The sequence below is a fragment of the Sus scrofa genome, chromosome 5, assembly GCF_000003025.6.
Source record: "Sus scrofa isolate TJ Tabasco breed Duroc chromosome 5, Sscrofa11.1, whole genome shotgun sequence".
Classification (NCBI taxonomy): Eukaryota; Metazoa; Chordata; class Mammalia; order Artiodactyla; family Suidae; genus Sus; species Sus scrofa.
Genome location: NC_010447.5, coordinates 2,941,496 through 2,959,691, shown reverse-complemented (window position 1 = coordinate 2,959,691; position 18,196 = coordinate 2,941,496). Strand labels below are relative to the sequence as shown.

The window sequence follows — 18,196 nt, the reverse complement described above, 5'->3', positions numbered from 1 at the left end:
TTGGATCCCCGGCCTCGCTTAGTGGGTGAGGTGCCGTGAGCTGCGGAGGAGGTCAAGGATGTGGCTCGGATCTGGCATTGCCTTGGCTGTGGTGCAGGCCAGCAGCTGCAGCTCCCATTTGACCCCTGGCCCAGGAACTTCCATATGCTGCGAATGCGACCCTAAAAAGACAAAAAAAAAAAAAAAAAAGAAGACGAGGAAGAAGAATAGCTCTGTATTCTTACAACGGAGTCACTCTGCTGTACACCTGAAACTAACAGCATTGTAAATCGACAATACACCAATTTTTACCAAAAGCGACCCTGCCCTCCCCAACCTGCCTCCAGCCCTGTGGCATCTATAGTCGTGTCTAGCTGCGCCCACGGCCCCCTCACAACCACCCCCCACTCCTCCTTCCTGGCGGCAGCTCCGTTCTGTGTGTGTGTGTTGGGGGGAGGTGTCCAGCCTCCTCAGGGCTGCAGTAAATTAAGGAGCTTGTGCCAAAATATGGTCAATCCACTCGCTCCCTCCATTTAAAGTCTGCGGCGAGAATGTCACCGGAGCTGGGCGTGGGGCTGGGCGCTCTGCCTCCGGCGGAGCTGTTCGGTCTAGCGTCACCGTCCTGGGGCCCAAGGGCGTGTCTACCTCACACGCCCCCTGGCCTGTGGTTGGTCCTGGGGGTGGGTGTGGCCCAGCTGTGGCCAATGGAAGAGTCCGCTGGGGCTCTCCTCTTCCCAGACCGGTCCCTTCCGTCGGTGACAGCAGCCCTGTCCCCGCACCTGCTGGGGTTGACCTGTGGGGGCGGGGGGGCCTGGAGCGGGAGGCTGGCCGTGCCAGGCACTGTCCCAGAGGCTTTACAGAGGCCAACACACTTACCACCCCAGAGGCAGGTGCAATTACTGCCCTTGCTTTACAGATGCGGACACGGAGGCGCGGGGGAGGGGGGGAGAGAAGGGGGGGAAGCGGGGGGGAGGGGTCTTCTGCCCCAGTGGCTGATGGAGCTGGCGTCGGACCCCAGTCTGCCTCTAAAGCCCCCGTGGGGCTCTGTCCCCGTCCAGCCGCTCCGCCTCCCCTTGAGCCTCTTTCCCTCCCAGGGCCTTTGCACAGGCTCGTCCTTTTGCCCAGAGCCCTCTTCTCACCAGCTGTCTCGTTGCGGGTCTTGTTCAAAGGTTCCCTCTGCCCAGGGACATGGTTGGCTGGGCCGGCGGTGTGGGCGGCTTCACCGGACGCCTTTGTGCCTTTTCACGGAAGCACGTGGATACACTACCGGCTCCTTAACAACGGGCCGTTCGCTGGGCGGCTTGGACCACAGACAGTGGTTCCTCCAAGCAAGTTCTGGAGGCTGGAAGTGCAGGGTCAAGGTGCTGATACGGTCCCTGCTGAGGAGACAGCTGCCCTCCCTGTGCCCTCACCGTCTCTTCTTGTAAGGACGCTAATCCCCCTCCGAGGACCCCACCCTAGTGACCTCTCCTAACCCTAACCATCCTCAAAGCCCCGCCTCCTGACACCACCGCCCTGGGGAGGACGGCTGCCGCACGTGAATTGGGGAGGGAGGTGCAGAATTCCGTCCACGACACCTACTCAAAAAATAACAAGGTTTAAATTTAAAAAGACAAGCCACTTTACACCCACAAGGATTACTGTCATCGTTAAAGAAAACAAACCAAAGGGGGAAAAAAGGGGGAAATAACACTCCATTGGCGAGGATGTGAAGAAATCGGAAGCCCTGAGATGCGCTGGTGGGCGTGCAAAATGCTGCCGCTTCTGTGAAAGGCAGAGTGGCAGTTCCTTAAAAGGTGAAATGTAAAATCACGCATGAGGGGAGGAGAGGTGTGGACGGTTGAATCAGAGCTGCAGCTGCCAGCCTACACCACAGCCACACCAACGCGGGATCCCTAACCCACTGAGCGAGGCCAGGGATCGAACCTGCATCCTCATGGATACTAGTTGGGTTCATAACTGGGTTAGCGGATGCAAACTACTCCATTTAGGATAGATGGAGTTCCCATTGCGGCTCAGTGGAAACGAATCCGTCTAGGAATCATGAGGTTGCGGGTTTGATCCTGGCCTCGCTCAGTGGGCTAAGGATCCGGCGTTGCCGTGAGCTGTGGTGTAGGTCGTAGATGCCGCTCAGATCTGGCATTGCTGTGGCTGTGGTGTAGGCTGGCAGCTACAGCTCCGATCAGACCCCTCACCTGGGAACCTCCATATGCCGCGGGAGCGGCCCTAGAAAAAAGGCAAAAAGACAAAAAAAAAAAAAAGAATCAATAAGCAATGGGGACCTACTGTATAGCACAAGGAACTGAATCCAGTCCCTTGGGATACCATGGTGGAAGATAACATAAGAAAATGAATATATATATGTGTGTACGTGTGTGTGTACATATATGTGCATTTATATATGTGTGCATGTGTATATATGATTGGGTCACTCTGCTACTCAGCAGAAATTGGCACAACATTGTAAATCAACTATACTCTAATAAAAATTTTAAAAATAAACCAAACGACCATGTACCCAGCAATTCCATTCCTAGGTGTACATGGACCGTCAAGAATCAAAACAGGGACTCAGATGCTTGCTGCCCATGTTCAGAGCAGCAGTCACGACTGCCAAAAGGTGGAGACACCCCACGTTCCGTTGCTGGATGGCTCAGCGAGCAACATGTGGGCTCTACGTGCAGAGGAATGTCCTTCAGCCTTAAAAAGGAAGGACATTCTGACATATGCCCCTGGAGGGCATGATGGGGGTGGGGTGGGGGCAGCCAGACAGGGCCAAAGAGAGAGGCTGCTGCCCTTGCTAACTTTCACCTGTGACCCCCGTGTCCTTTTAACTTAAAAAAAAAAATTACTTGTTTTTTTTTTTTCTTTTTCTTTTCTTTCTTTATTTTTTTCTTTTTTTTTTTTCTTTTTTTTTTTTTTTAGGGCCACACCTGTGCAGATGGAAGTTCCTAGGCTAGGGGTTGAATCAGAGCTGCAGCTGCCAGCCTACACCACAGCCACACCAACGTGGGATCCCTAACCCACTGAGCGAGGCCAGGGATCGAACCTGCATCTTCATGGATACTAGTTGGGTTCATAACCTGCTGAGCCACATTGGGAACTCCTTAACTAATCTTTTAATAGGGAAAATGACAAATGTACCCCCCACCCCCCCACACGAGTAGGGAGAAGTGTAGCCCACCCCAACCACACACACCCCACTTAACAATGTCCAGTCTCGTTCTCTTAAGAACCACAACCACCACTGATTCGTGTATTTTTTTTTTTTTTTTTTTTTTTGGCTGCACCAGGCATGCGGAAGTTCCCAGGCCAAGGATCGAACCCAAGCCACAGCAGTGACAATGCTGGATCCTTAACCATCAGGCCACCAGGGAACACCCTGATTTTCGGAATTTTTTTTTTAAGGCCGCTCTCTGCCATATGGAAGTTCCCCAGCCAGGGATTGAATTGGAGCCCTGGTGGTGACCCACACCACATCTGTGGCAAGGCTGGATCCTTTAATTTGCTGCACTGGTTGCGGATCCAACATGCACCTCTGCATGCATCCAGCCACAGGAGTCAGATTCTTAACCCATTACACCGTGATGGGAACTCCTGATTTCTGGATTTTATGGAGCAACTCCCAGACACCATAGCATTCCATCTCGATGAAATTCAGATTTTATGGCAAGAGGAGAAAACATTTGAACAAGCTTTTTTTTTTTTGTCTTTTTGCCTTTTCTAGGGCCACACCCATGGCGTATGGAGGTTCCCAGGCTAGGGGTCGAATCAGAGCTGTAGCCGCCAGCCTATGCCAGAGCTAGAGCCACAGCAACACAGGATTCGAGCCGCATCTGCAATCTACACCACAGCTCACGGCAATGCCAGATCCCCAACCCACTGAGCAAGGCCAGGGATCGAACCAGCAACCTCATGGTTAACCACTGCACCACGACGGGAACTCCTGAACAAAATTTTTCTTTGCTGCCTGGGCTTCCTCCTCTTGAGTGTGTTTTGTGCACCTGTAACCAGACCTTCTCAGGCCATATACCATTCCTTTAATCTCAGCAAGGCTCACTGCACTTCAGGCGATAACCCTCCTTCTTAACCTTAGGAGGGGCCGCCGATGACCCGTGACCCACCACTCACTTTGTGGGTGTGGACCGGGATTGTGCAAACGGTGACGAGCGCTGACACACAGCCCTTTGCCTCAAAAACTTAGAGAACTGTGCCTGCACATCGAACAGGCAGAACTTTCTGGAGACCGTCCCTCAGGTTACAATCCTCGGGGTGCTTCAAATAAAATTTTCCATGTCTTTCTTAGATCAACTATTGATGCACTTTTTTCATGGACAATCTGTAGGTAGCTGAGTGTATGGAGCTAAACAACGAGGGCTCCTCTTAAAAACGCAGCCGTGGGCGTTCCCGGCGCGGCTCAGCGGTTAACAAACACGACTAGGAATCACGAGGACGTGGGTTCGATCCCTGGCCTCGCTACTCCTCAGCTGTGGTGTAGGTTGCAGACACGGTTTGGAAGCTGTGGTGCTGTGGCTGTGGTGTTGACCAGCGGCTGCAGCTCCAATTCGACCCCCAGCCTAGGAACATCCAGATGCCATGGGTGCAGACCTAAGAAGCAAAAACAAACAAACAAACAAACAAAAAAACCCAAAATGCAACCACAATGTGATATTTCTACCCCCAAATTCGACGTAACCACTGAACATCAATCACACGTGGTCCCTCCCCAATTCCCTCCTGTCTTTTTTCACCCGAGCATTTGCTTCCCATTTCCTTGATGGTCCAGCCTTGGTTTGTTTTAAAGAAATTAGGCTGCACGTCCTGGACTGTTTCTGCAATCGGCTTTTGCTAGAACTGCAGGCCCGCGCCGGTAACAGGTGCGTCCCTCTCTCCCCATTTGCTGTAAACTGGTCATTGCTCTAACGCAGCGCTGTCCAGTAGAACTTCTGCCGGGATGGAATGTTCTCCATCCACACCGGCCTGCAGTGCTCCAGGCACCGGCCACGTGTGGCTGTAGTGCTCAGACTGTGGCCAGGTCACCTGAGGAACTGAAGCCTTCCTTTCCCTTTTTTTTTTTTTTTTTTTTGGTCTTTTTAGGGCTGCACCTGCGGCATGTGGGTCAAATCAGAGCTACAGTTGCCGGCCTACACCACAGCCAGAGCAACGTGGGATCTGAGCCGCGTCTGCACCCTGCACCACAGCTCACGGCAATGCTGGATCCTTAACCCACGGAGTGAGGCCAGGGATCAAACCTGCATCCTCATGAATGCTAGTCGGGTTCGTTCACTGAGCCACGATGGGAACTCCAGCTTCATTTCACTTGAAATGTACATTTGTACACATCCGTGGGCAAGTGTGGGGCAGTGACCATCGTATTGGGCAGATCTAGAGGCTCGATCAGATTCGGGTTAATATTTTTTGGCAAGACAAGGTCGTGAGTGGGGGTGAGCCACTGTAATGCCGGGTCTCTCTTTTCGTCGTTTAGGATCCACTGATTCACCCCCCCCATCCTTTCATCCACGGGGACATGCGCAACAGCAATATTCAAATTCCAGCACTGCTTCTTCATTAGTGACCGAAGTTCGGTCAAAAGAAACTTCCCTCATCAACCATCTGGTGACCCTAATTCCCAGATCCTGCAGGGGAGAGAGAAGAAACGCTTGGTTTCTTCCCTTTCCAAGTTTCAAAATGCTGCGTTGATTCCTTTGGTCAAGTGGAAACGTGAACTTCTTCTCGGTATTATTATGCACCCACTGGGTGAAGCGTATTGGACGCGTTTCAGTCCTCACTGGTGTTGCGATTGCCCTGAGTCTGGCCAGGGGGAGGTCGTTCTGCCGCCTCTGGGCCAGTCCAACAAGACATCTGTGGGCTTTGCCAACTTCTTGCTCTTTTGGGGACACGTTGCTTCAGACTCACCTTCAAAACCCGCAGCCCTGGGATCAGGCATTTCTCCGAAAGCCCTGCTTCCTCTCCAGGAAAACCAAGCCCCCCGTCTCATACTCATGGTGTTCACTGCTGTGGGGGTGGCCCTTGATGCTAAGGCTTTTTTTTTTTTTTTTTTTTGGTCTTTTTGCCATTTCTTGGGCCACTCCCGCGGCATATGGAGGTTCCCAGGCTAGGGGTCGACTAGCACCTGTAGCTGCCAGCCTACACCACAGCCACAGCAACGCAGGATCCGAGCCGCGTCTGCAACTTACACCACAGCTCATGGCAATGCTGGATCCTTAACCCACTGAGCGAGGCCAGGGATCGAACCCGCAATCTCATGGTTCCTAGTTGGATTCGTGAACCCCTGGGCCATGACGGGAACTCCATGATACTAAGGCATTTTCACTGAATAGAGCAGGCAAAGGTTTATTATTTATTTATTGTCTTTTTTTTTAGGGCCGTACCTGCAGCATATGGAGCTTCCCATATGGACAGGGATCAGGCTAGGGGTCCAATCCGAGTTGTGGTCACTGGCCTACGCCACAGCCACAGCAACTCGGGATCCTTAACCCACTGAGCAAAGCCAGGAATCAAACCTGCATCCTCATGGATGCTGGTCAGGTTCGTTAACCGCTGTGCCACGATGGGAACTCCTTTTATTTATGTTTTATGGCTGCACGCAATGACATGTGGAAGTTCCTAGCCCAGGGATCGAATCTGAACCACAGCTGTGACCTGTGCCGTAGCTGCGGCAACGCCAGATCATTTAACCTACCATGCCAAGCCAGGGATAGAACCCGAACATCTAGAGCAACCTGAGCTGCTGCAGTTGGATTCTTTTTTTTTTTTTTTTTTTTTCCTTTTTTGGCTGTCCTGCAGCATATGGAGTTCACAGGACAGGGATTAGATCTGAGCCACAGCTGCGGCAACGGTGGATCCCTAACCCAAGGTGCTGGGCTGGGAATCGAACCTGTGTCCCAGCACTCCAGAGACACTGCTGATCCATTGCACCGTAGTGGGAACTCCTGTTTGTTTTGAAAAGAAATGCACTGTAACGCTGCACTGACACTTCCTATTCAGGGTCAGAACCACAGCTTATTTCCTTAAGTGCATTGACCTGAGTCTCTTCTGTTCCTCACCAACAGTCCCTGCTCTCAACAGCACATTGAGAAGACAATTTCGGGAGTTCCCATTGTGGCGCAGCAGAAACGAATCTAACTAGGAACCATGAGGTTGCAGGTTCGATCCCTGGCCTCGCTCATTGGGTTAAGGATCCAGTGTTGCCGTGAGCTATGGTGTAGGTCGAAGACGTGGCTTGGATCTGGCATTTGCCGTGACTGTGGTGTAGGCCGGAGACTACAGCTCTGATTAGACCCCGAGCCTGGGAACCTCTGTATGCCACGGGTGCAGCCCTAAAAAAAAAAAGCAGAAAAAAAAGAGAAAGTAATTTCTCATGTACTTTATTCCACTGCATACACAGCAATCTCAGAAAAACAATACTAATGAGAGCACCAACATGATTATTAAAAAGACAAATATTTTTTACTTCTTTTTGTCTTTACGTGATGTGCATTGTGCTTCGCGTTCCCTTGAAATATCTCCTCTCTGTATGGGGTCACCATCCAAGGATACAATTGGGTTCCTTTCCTTCATTTCATTATTTGTTTTTAGGACTTGAAAAAAATTAGCTTTGTTTTAGTACTTAATCTACCATACAAGGATTCTTTTCTTTTCTTTTCTTTTTTGTCTTTTTAGGGCCACACCCACGAGATATGGAGGTTCCTAGGCTAGAGGTCGAATTGGAGCTATGGCTGCTGGCCTATATCACAACCACAGCAACGCTGGATCCTTAACCCACTGAGCGAGGCCAGGGATCAACCCGCATCCTCGGGGACACAAGTCGGGTTTGTTAACCTCTGAGCCATGATGGGAACTCCGGATTATTTTCAAAGGTGAGCTTTCTGCTTTTACTCCTTTCCTCTTCAAGGGTAACCGTTTAAATTTGTTTCTGTCTTTTTAGGGCCGCACCTGCGGCATGTGGAAGTTCCCAGGCTAAGGGTCGAATCAGAGCTGCAGCTGTCAGCCTACGCCACAGCCATACCAACGTGGGATCTGAGCCGCGCCTGCAACCCACACCACAGCTCTGGGCAATGTCAGATCCTTAACCCACTGAGCAAGGCCAGGGATCAAACCTGCATCGTGGCTATTAGTTGGGTTTGTTTCTGCTGAGCCACAGTGGGAACTCCCCAGCCACATTTTAAATGCTCAGTAACTCCATGTGACTACTGCTTCGGGCTACACAGCTGCTGAGTATTTCCATCCTTCTAGAAAGTTCCATGGGACAGTGGACAGAGCTGGTCCGTAGCATCATAACTCTCTGCCTTACTATTTTTCTCATAATAACTCTGGATAGTGTTGCCGTGACCCACCTTCAGCTGGCTCTCTTACCATCCCTTAAGCCACCGCCCCCGCCCATGACTGACCACTCAGGCCCAGGGGAGACAGAGAGGCTGGTCACCCCTCCACGACCTCCTCTCCCTGGCGGCTGCCAGGCCTGCCCCTCCTCAGATGCCCGTCTTGGCTTGAAAGCCCCTCCTCTGAGAAGCCCCCGGCCCTCCGGGATGCAGTGGAGGCTTCCTCTGCTCCCCCAGCTCTGCTGGACGCCCCAGCTGGCAGCTCAGGCACAGTCTTCCTCCACCGCAAGATTGAGGGCCAGGTCTGCATGTCTGTGGAGTGAGGGGCAAGAAGGAAGGCGGCCCGGCCACCACCCTGCAAAGAAGGGGAGTTGAGGCACAGAGAGGTAGAGGAACTTGCCAGGGTCACACAGCAGGTAAGGTCCAGAGCCTAGATCTAGGCTAGCAGACCCAGTTTCCTTCCCAAAGGGATAGAAGGCTGGGCTGCTAAGGAGGTCCTAACTGGGCTGGCACCCAGAGGCTGCAGGGCAAGGACGGGGTGGGTCAGGGTGGCGGGCTGGCCCAGCAGGCAGGTTGTCTGGCCCCTGCACTTCTGCTCATGGACACGAGGTGGCGCACTCTGTCAGGCTCAGAGGCCGGAACCCCAAGTTTGTGCAGCAAGCCCCCAACCCAGGCGGCAGGCTGGGGGTTCTGGCTCTGTCGCTTCCCTGGGGACTGGCTAAGCCCTGCTGAGGGGGGTCCTGCAGGACCCCCCTCAGCAGGGAACATCCTCTCCCCAGAGCCACAAGCAGAGAAAAGCCTTCACGTCTCGCGTTTATCACCAGGCTTCCTCCCCTGGGAGATGCTGATTTGTTCCCATCTTAACATTTCTGAGATGCTGACGCAACACACAACCTACAAGCGGTGCACAGCATCAGCTGGTGCTCTGATGCAAGGTGGGCAGTTCATTCTTTCCTGAAAAGCTGTTATTAAGTTGACGGTGCAGCTTACGTGGTGGCATTTTAAAATCAAGGAAATATGTGAGTTACTTTCCTGGGTGTCATTTGGCCACTATTAATAGCACATTTGCTGACTCCCTACTATGTGCAAGGCAGTCCCAGGGACTGACATTTAAACACATGCTGATTCGTGGTGGAGGCAGTGTGGAGGCTGCCAGGGAGGCTGGGACCCCTTCGGGCCAGGCGGGTCCAGGGGCCCTTTGTGGAGCTGGGCCTTGCAGGCTGGGTGGAGTTCAAGTGTGGAAGGTGGTCCTAGAGGGGCGGGGCAGGAACATCGAGCTTGTGTTTGGGAAACTCTCTAGTCCTGTTTGCCTGGAGCACAGAGGGATAAGGCCAGGAGCCGCCAGCCCAGATGGAGGAGGAACCAGTGGGATTTGGTGGCTGAGCCCAGTCCTGGCAGGGTCGCCGGGCACAAAGGCATCTCAGACCACCCAGTGGAGCTCTCACCCCGGGAAGAGGTGGTTCTGCTGACAGCTTGCCACATCGCCCTGCTGCCCCTGAACTAGACCCCACCTTCATACTCCGGCACCGTTAATCTGAAATCACTGTTCCCCCATTTCACACTCAGGAAACTGAGGTACAGAGAGGTTCAGCCTCCTGCTGGGAGCTCACTTGAAGCTTGCTCCTGGCCCAGGCCCACCAGGGCTACCTTCCCAGGCATGGAATCCTGGGAGAGGACGAAAGAGGGGCCCCAAACCCTTGTGTGGACACAGAATGTCACCTGTCATTTCAGTAAACAAAGGACACTGTGCCCATCACGCCACCCAGAACTGCTGCGCCCTGATGTTGGCTGCACCCAGAGAGAACTCAGGATGCGGGGAGCAGGATACTGGCCCCAGAGAGTTAAGATACACATCAAAGGAATGATTCCAATGAGCACAGACTCTGGCACCTTCCCATACAAAGCACTAAAACCAGTAACTTGAGATGTTTGGTTTTTGTGATTCGCAGTGTTCTTTTGGTGCTCAATGCGTTGCTTGTTTTCAGCAAAAACTCACTCCCGTCTATCCTGGCTCCTCCCTTTTCTCTTTGGGAGGTTGGTGCCTCGGGGCTCTCTGAGCCGCTGCAGCCCCAGGCGATAGTCCTTAATAAGTTTACCAAGTAAAACCATTCTCAAGGTTTAGGGGGTGCAATTTTTTTTTTTTTTAAACAGTTGACCCTTGCCCCAAGGAATGCTTCAGGAGTGCTTTAATCAGGATCCCTGAGGACTGGTGAGGAGCTTTCGGGACAGAGGAGAGGATGGGAGGCAGATAGTGGGGTGGGAGGGTAGCTCAGTTCTGATTCCTGGAGGTGCCTGTAGGACTTCTGGGGTCATTGTCTTGGGGGCAGAGCAGGGAAGCAGGCTAAAGACACACATGGAGGAGAGAACAGCAGGGCAGAGCCCAGAGGCCCCAGCGAGAGAGGGCTGGCTGAGAAGGCTGGGCAGAGACAGCCTCTTGGTCGTCTCTAGTCTCTGGGTTCCCCTGTCCCGCCACTCCAAGCCCCATCCTCTCGGGCAGACACGGGTGGGGAGGGGATGCCGGCTTCCAACCCAGGGTGAGGACCTGGGGTTTTCGAAGGGTGGTCCTCTCTGCACCTGAGCTAGACAGCCCCTGGTCCCAGAGCCGGAGTGGGCGGAGTTTTCTTGGGGAGGGAGGGGGGAAGGGGCGGAAGGAGAGGAGAGGGGAGAGGCAGGGGAGAGGGGGGAGAGGGGGTGGTTCCAGACTCAGGGGCAGGAGGGCTTAAAGTGGGCTCACCACTAATACTAAAGCTGTGCCCTGGCCCCTGCGCCCTGCGTGTGGGCCTGCGGAGATGCAGGAGGGTGGAGGGGCCCCCTTAAATGACAAAGGCGAGATTTAGAGACAGAGGCCCAGATCCTGAGGATAGAGCGCGTCCTGGGGGTGGGGGTCAACCCCTGCTGGTTGCTGGTGTCTAGCGAGCGTGTGCACCCCCCCAGCCCTCCTCCTGCGGGCTCCAGGTACCCTTCCCTGAGTGGGCCCAACAGGGGCGTCAGCGGAAAAGCATTTTCCTGTGGGATGTGGTCCCTACTGGTAGCAAAGGCTTTGACCCACAGTGCGGCCCCGACGGGGTGTCTAGCAGGGGGACCACGGATGAAGTGACAGCAGCATGCGTGCTTGTGCGTGGCTGTGCCCTTGGCGTCCACCAGACAGATGCGCGGGGCCGTTTGGCTGTAGGTGGAACCTGCGGACGGCCGCGCGGAGGAGCCGCCGCGCGTGCGCGTGGGTGGCGGGGACGCACGTGGGCCACCCAAACAAAGGCGGTGCCGCGTGACCGAGCTCGCACGCGCGCTCACCTGCCAGGGCAGGCGCGCTCCCGCGGGCCCCGGCGCACCGCCGTTCGCGCCAGGAGAGACAGGGAGGGCCGAGGCGGCGCGGCTCCTTTAAGGAGCCGCGTGGGGCGTGGCGTGGCTGCGCGGGGCTTGCCGCTCAGGTCGTAGGGCGTGGCGTTGGGCGTGGCGTGGCGGCTCGGGGCGCGGGGCGGAGCGCGCGCGGGGCGGGGCGGCGGCTGCGCAGGCCGGGCCGGGGGCGCGCAGACTCCGCTCAGCGGGACGCGAGCGCGCGACCTGGCGCCGCCGCCGCCGCCGCCGCCGCCGCCGCCGCCTCCGCGCTCGTGGCCGGCACCCGCGGGACCGCCTCCTCCGGGCTCCCCGGCGCCGCTGGGCTCCCCGGCGGGCGGCAGGTGCAGCACGGCCCGGCGGCTGGTGAGGGGCGCGGCACGGCGGCGGGTGGATGAGAGGTGGCCCCGATCTCCGCGCAGGGTAAGCGGCGCGCGCGCGCGGACGCCCACACGGACCTCGGCGGACACACAGACACGCTCCCGACACCGGCCGGCTGGGCCGCGACCCGGCGCGCTCCGCCACGCTCTCCCCGCGCCCGGAGTCAGCGGCCCTCCAAGCAGGGCCCCGCGCGGGCGCGCCCCGCATACACGCCCCCGGGTCCCGCGCGGGCTTGGGCGCGCGTCACGGCCACCCCCCCTTCCCCCGCGCGCGCCCGGGCCGCGACGTCTCCTGGTTCGCGCTGTGCTGGGCTGGCCAGGGAAAGGAGGACGTCCTGCGGGCACTGGGCCCCAGATGGGGTGGTGGTCGGTGATGTCAGAGTCACTGAGGCCAGGCTGGGGCACTGGTGATCGCGTCCAATGTCCGTCTTTCCGACTCACTCCTTAGGGACACAGGAGAGGAGGAGGGAGCTGCCGGCCCCTGTGACCCAAGAGGAAAAAGTTGTGGGTTGCCCCCCTCCCCGCACCCCTCTTTTTGCCCTGTCTCCTTTCCCTTTGTTTGGGACTTTGAGCTGGTGGGGGCTCTGCTGGGGCCCAGACCTGCTGGCAGGCAAGGAGATGTGGTGTCTGCGGCAGCCCCCAGCCCTGGGCCCACACCTGCCGCTGGCAGGCCCTGCTCTGCTGTCGGAGCCTACCACCAGGCAGGGAGGAGAGGCCGAGCAGGTGAGCTGGTGCACCTGTCCCTGCGGAGAGCCTCTGGCTGGAGGAGCAGCCCCCAGCCAGGGCCCTGGACCTGAGGAGGTCCCCCCCCTTGCCGGAAGCAGAGTCCACCCTGGGGCTCTTGCTATCCCGACCTTTCCAATGGCAGGAAAGATTCTGTTTGGATGACACCTTTTGCGGGATGGGGTTCCCGGCTTACCTTCTTAGTGCAGGTTTGGGAGAAAAGACAGGTGGGAGCAGCTCCTACCCCCCCAGAATGGAGACGCGTGAGCCCCGGCCCCCATTGCAGCTCAGCCTTAGGGGCTGTTTCAGGCCTGGGCCTGGCAGGATGGTCAGGGCTGTGCAGCAGTTAGGAAAGGAATTTGGCGTTTTGCCTCCTTCCCGCATCTGCTCTGTGACCTTGGGCCAAAAGGCCTGGCGTCTTTGCAGGCCTCAGTTTCCCTGAAGGAGAGGGGCCGACAGGAGGACAGGACGGTGCGGGGCAGCCCCACCCCCCTTCCCTCTGACACATGCGGAGCAGAGATCCGAACCCCCGCCCCGCCCCGAGAGCCCAGCCGTGCCCTTTGCTCCCGGTTCTCGTTTCCTTGACGCTGCTGCCCCACGTGTGGACTCGGCCCGCCTGGGGGACACAGTCCTGCTGGGCGTGTGTGTTCGAGTTGCCGCCCTTGTCCCCTGCTGGGGTGAAGCCACATCCCGCACTGTTAGCTGGGACACCTCGGGTCGGGGCCCTCGTTAGACCTGCCTCTCCTTTCTTCCTCTGAAAACCGCCTGCCTGTTCTTCTCCCGCCTTGGCCATGGTGCTCTCTCTGCAGCACTTTGTGACCGTAGGCCGGGGTCTTGAACCTGCGGTCTGGACGCGGCTGGACGCGTGGGGGGGCAGCTGGGTCCTGGGGACTGGGGCGGGGCTCCCTGAGGCCTCTTTCCTCTGGGCTGCCGTGGCTGGTGGGGTGTGGGCTGTGGCTGTCCTGGCAGCGTGGCCTGGGGACGGGCAGGGCCTGTCCCCGCGAGGGCTCTCTGGCTGCGCTTGGGAAAGGCATTTCCTGGAAACTGCACAGGAAGCCCTCCGCGTGAGGTCCGCCGGGCCCTGGCCGCCCCCAGCTGTGCCTTCCCCCGAGGTGGGTGGGCAGGACGAGCCTGATGGTCCCTCCAAGCTGCTGGCTGCGGGGCCCTCCCTCTCATCTGTCCTGCCAGAGTGGGTGCCAGGAAACGGATGGTGGCCAGCTTCGTGTGACCTCTGCTGGGCCTCTCGGCAGCTGCTAGAAACGGGGCGAGTCGGGCCTGTTTTCCTGAATCACCGTTTTCGCCCTCTGATGGGATAGAAGAGTGGCTCGGGCGCAGTGCAAACAAAGTGTCATTAGGTCCTAGCGAGAGCGCTGTCGCCGGGGGAGGCTGCCAGCCCCAAGCCCGTTTTCTCTTTGTAACCAAGTGTCTGAGCAGTGTTCCAGATGTGACGGCGATGCGGGCGCCAGACCAGTCCGTAACCCAGGGGCTCCCCGATGTCTCCAGGGTGGGCCCACGTTGGTGGGTGTGCCACTGGGTACCCTGCCGTATCATGAGCCACAGGGACCCCTTCCAGCTCCCCATGCCTCGTGGTTTGGGCGTTTCCCTCCTGAAGCTGATGTACCTGAGCTTTGTGTGGGAACGGGCCTTCCTTCCTTGAGTGGCGTGGCCCTAGTCACGTCCTCATTTCTGGGGGACCCAGGCTGGCTTCCCTTCCCGTGGGCCTCTGGTGCCTCCTCTCTCTGGTGTTTGGCCCCCAGTGTGTGTCAGGATGGGGGGCTCCCACCTAGTGGCCGTGCTGGGGACTTGACGAGCATCTAAGGAGCTCCGGTCAGTGGAGGGTGGATGCCAGCTGGGAAGGACACTGGGGGAGCCGTGTGGCCTGCTTGCTCCCTTTCCCGAGAGACGGGCGGGAGGCTGCCACACCTGTTGTCAGCAGTAAAGGAGACGATCCTTGTCCAAAGCCCAGGGCACGCTTGTTCCCCGTGGGGCTGCTGCTGGCCTTGGGGTGGGTGGCAGGACACCCCTGCGCTTAAAGAATTTAAAAATGAGGGAGTTCCCGTCGTGGCGCAGTGGTTAACGAATCCGACTAGGAACCATGAGGTTGTGGGTTCGGTCCCTGCCCTTGCTCAGTGGGTTAACGATCCGGCGTTGCCGTGAGCTGTGGTGTAGGTTGCAGACGCGGCTCGGATCCCGCGTTGCTGTGGCTCTGGCGTAGGCCTGTGGCTACAGCTCCGATTCAACCCCTAGCCTGGGAACCTCCATATGCTGCGGGAGTGGCCCAAGAAAAGGCAAAAAGACAAAAAAAAAAAAAAAAAAGAATTTAAAAATGAGTTGGGAGGGGAGTTCCCGTTGTGGCTCAGCAGGTTAAGAACCCCACATAGTATGGGTGAGGAGGGGGTTCCATCCCTGGCCTCACTCAGTGGGTTAAAGATCCGGCATGGCCCCACGCTGTGGTGTAGGCCAACAGCTGCAGCTCCGATTGGACCCCTAGCCTGGGAACTTCCATGTGCTCCAGATGCGGCCCTAAAAAGACAACAACAACAACAAATGAATGGGGAGAAACGAGATGTGGGCCGAGAGAGTGAGTGACAGGAGGGATACAAGGGCCCATGTGGGGGGAGCGGCTTCTGTTTGCTGAACCCAGCCGTGCAAGTGTGACCACTCAGTGGCGCTCAGAAGGCCTTTGGTGGGGGACTGGAAGGCCGGCGTGGGGGTCCTTAGGCCCTGCAGAAGGTTTAGGCCTGCTTTTCCCTTGGCTTTTGGGTGGCTCAGCCGTGGGGGCTCTCGTCGGGTCTTTATCCTCGGCAGAATCTAGAAAACAGCCTTTGTGAAGGAGGTGAGAGTTCTGGTGCGGGGGGGCCTGGGCAGGACAAGGGAGGAGGCCTGGGTCTCGGAAGGGGATGGTCATTTGTGAACAGAGTGGCTAAGGCCCGGTCGACTCTAGGTGGAGGGCAGCCTGGCCCCCTGCTCGGGGCTGGCTGCTGACAGAGCCACGAGATCGGTTGACTTGAGGACTTAAAGGCAGGCTGTCGGACGTCTCTCTCAGACTACGATGGAGCGAGAAAGTGAGGGTCTCGCTGATGAGAGGAGCCTGCATCCTTTGCACCCTCGGTGTCTGCGCGTGGCTTGTACGCGGGGCTGGACAGAGACTGGGGACCACAGCTCACTGCTAAGGACAATCGCCTTCCAAGGGCCATTGTTCACATGGTTTGGGATTTGAGTTATAACCAGGGTTGTGATTCTGTTTAAGCCCTGTGATTAAATTCCCCCGTGGTTAGAGCAGCAGACAGGAAGGGCTGGCCTCGCAAAGGAAAAAGACGAGTACTCGCGGCTATGGAAATCACTCAGCAGAGCGTCAGACGAGCTAAGTGTTTCCCACGTGTTGTCACATGTGGCCCTCACGGCTTTCACTCTCTCCCATCCCTCGGATGCAGAAGCAGGTGCAGAGGGGCTGCAGCCTGCCTCCGGCACTGCGGTGCTTCCTCTGTGAAGCAGCAGAGCTGGGGGAGTTCCCGTTGTGGCTCAGCAGTTAACGAACCCGATTAGGATCCATGAGGATGTGGGTTCGGTCCCTCGCCTCGCCCAGTGGGTTAAGGATCCGGCATTGCCGTGAGCTGTGGTGTAGGTCACAGATGCGGCTCGGATCTGGCGTGGCCGTGGCTGTGGCGTAGGCCAGCCGCTGCAACTCCGATTCCAACTTTAGCCTGGGAACTTCCATATGCCGCAGGTGTGGCCATAAAAAGAAGAAAGAGAGAGAGAGAAAAATAGCAGGGCTGGGGTCGGAACTCGGGTTGGTTGGCTCCCCAGGCTGTGCTCTTCTTCTCACTGGCTCTCTGATAATCAGGTAGTTTTCTGGGGGTTTGTGAACGATATATAGGAAGTAAATTTTGCTGTGGTGAGAAATCCCTTTGCCATCAAACAGGCACGGACGGCCAGAGTGTCTCCTGCCGGGGCCTGGTGCCGTGATTGATTTTCGTCGCGCCCGGAGGTTGGGCGGTTAAGGCTCCATCTCACCGACGAGGAAGCCCCGGCACAGAGAAGTTCAGTCGCTTCCCGGCGGCCACGGCTGGTTCGGATTGTGATTCTGTTTAAGCCCATGATTCAAGTCCGCTGTGGCTACAGCAGCAGACAGGAAGGGCTGGCCTCGCAAAAAAAAAAAAAAAAAAATCGACACTAGCAATGGAAATCACTCAGTGTTGTGTCAGACGTGCTATGTGGTGTCCACGCGTTGTCACACGTGGCCCTTGTGACCGTCGCTTTAGGCAGTTTGAACCCCGTGGCCTTTCTGTGCAGGTGCCGTGTGCAGGGGGTTCACGCTTGCTCTGTTGCTCTGTGCTCTTGGGGGAGATGGCTAACTTCTCTGGGCCTCGGTTTGGTCACCAGGTGTGGGATATGGGAGCCAGAGGCCCTCGAGCTGGCCCTGGCTGGAGCTGGCTGCGTCGGCACCGCCTCCAGCAGGAAGGCCCTGGGTGCGGAGGCCCGGCCGTCGCAGGCCCCCGCCCCCCAGGAGAGTCGTGTAGGAGGCCTTGGTGGCCTGGGAGTGAGGGCTCGGGCTCTCCTCGGAGCTCAGATCATGCCCGGGCAGGGAGACACCTGACACCGCCTTGGCCTCACGGCCTTGCTCAGGGCACTGGTGCATTGGGGGCCTAGGGCCAGAGAAGGGTGGCCCCGCCCAGAACCACCTGCCACCAAACCCAGTTAAGGTGTGGCGGAAGGACCACGTGCCAGGCCATCGAGGGCCGCAGTGGTCTGGACCCTGGGAAAACGAAGCACGGCTGCCTCTGGCCCTTCCCTGTGGCAGGTACTTGGCACAAGGAGGCAGGAGCCCCTCCTGAGCCCTCCAGCCTGGAGTGTAGTGTGGGGCACCCCTGGCCCCAGCCCTTGCCCCGAGGTACCCCTCCGCCCCTGCCCCTTCTGCAGGCGGTTCCGGGGATGGGGCCCCCGATGTCTGGCACATCTCTGCTCCACCCCTCTTGCCACGGAGGCCTCCCCTGAGCAGCCCGTTTATAGACCCCCCCACCAGCTGCCCCGCCCTCTGCAGCAGTCCCTGCCCTCCCTGGAGGCAGGGCTCTCTCCTGTCGTGTCTTGTCCCCGGCAGCCCAGAGCAGGAACGAATGGACACGTGCTCCTGGAGGGCTCGGCCCTGCTCTGCCACCCCCGGGCCACTCTGCAGCCTGGCCTCCAGGGACCAGCAGCTTCAGTCCTGGGGGCCTGGCTTGGGGGAGCCCACCTGCAGCTAGGGGTGCCAGGCTCCTGGAGGGCAGGGGCCTGGGCAGCGGGGGGTGTGTGTTCGCCTGAACGTCTTTATCAGGGGGCAGCTCGCCGACCATGTGATCTGCCCTTGAGAGCGCCATTCACGGACTTGCGGCAGACCCACGAAACTGTGCAGCCCTCACCGCGACCTAATTTTAGAACATTTTCGTCACCCCCTTTAGCGAT

At 57.5% G+C, this 18,196-nt stretch overlaps 1 protein-coding gene across 2 annotated transcripts in view; it reads left to right on the top strand.

The window, feature by feature from the left end:
• GRAMD4 (GRAM domain containing 4) overlaps nucleotides 11,888-18,196 on the top strand; it is a 74,339-nt gene continuing 68,030 nt past the window's right edge. The window contains exon 1 of one of the 2 annotated variants that reach the window (XM_021091367.1): nucleotides 11,888-12,077. In XM_021091367.1, the coding sequence (XP_020947026.1) occupies nucleotides 12,049-12,077 (29 nt within the window). In that variant the 5' untranslated portion in view covers nucleotides 11,888-12,048. The remainder of the gene's footprint in view (nucleotides 12,078-18,196) is intronic. The other variant, XM_021091363.1, reaches the window with a different exon arrangement.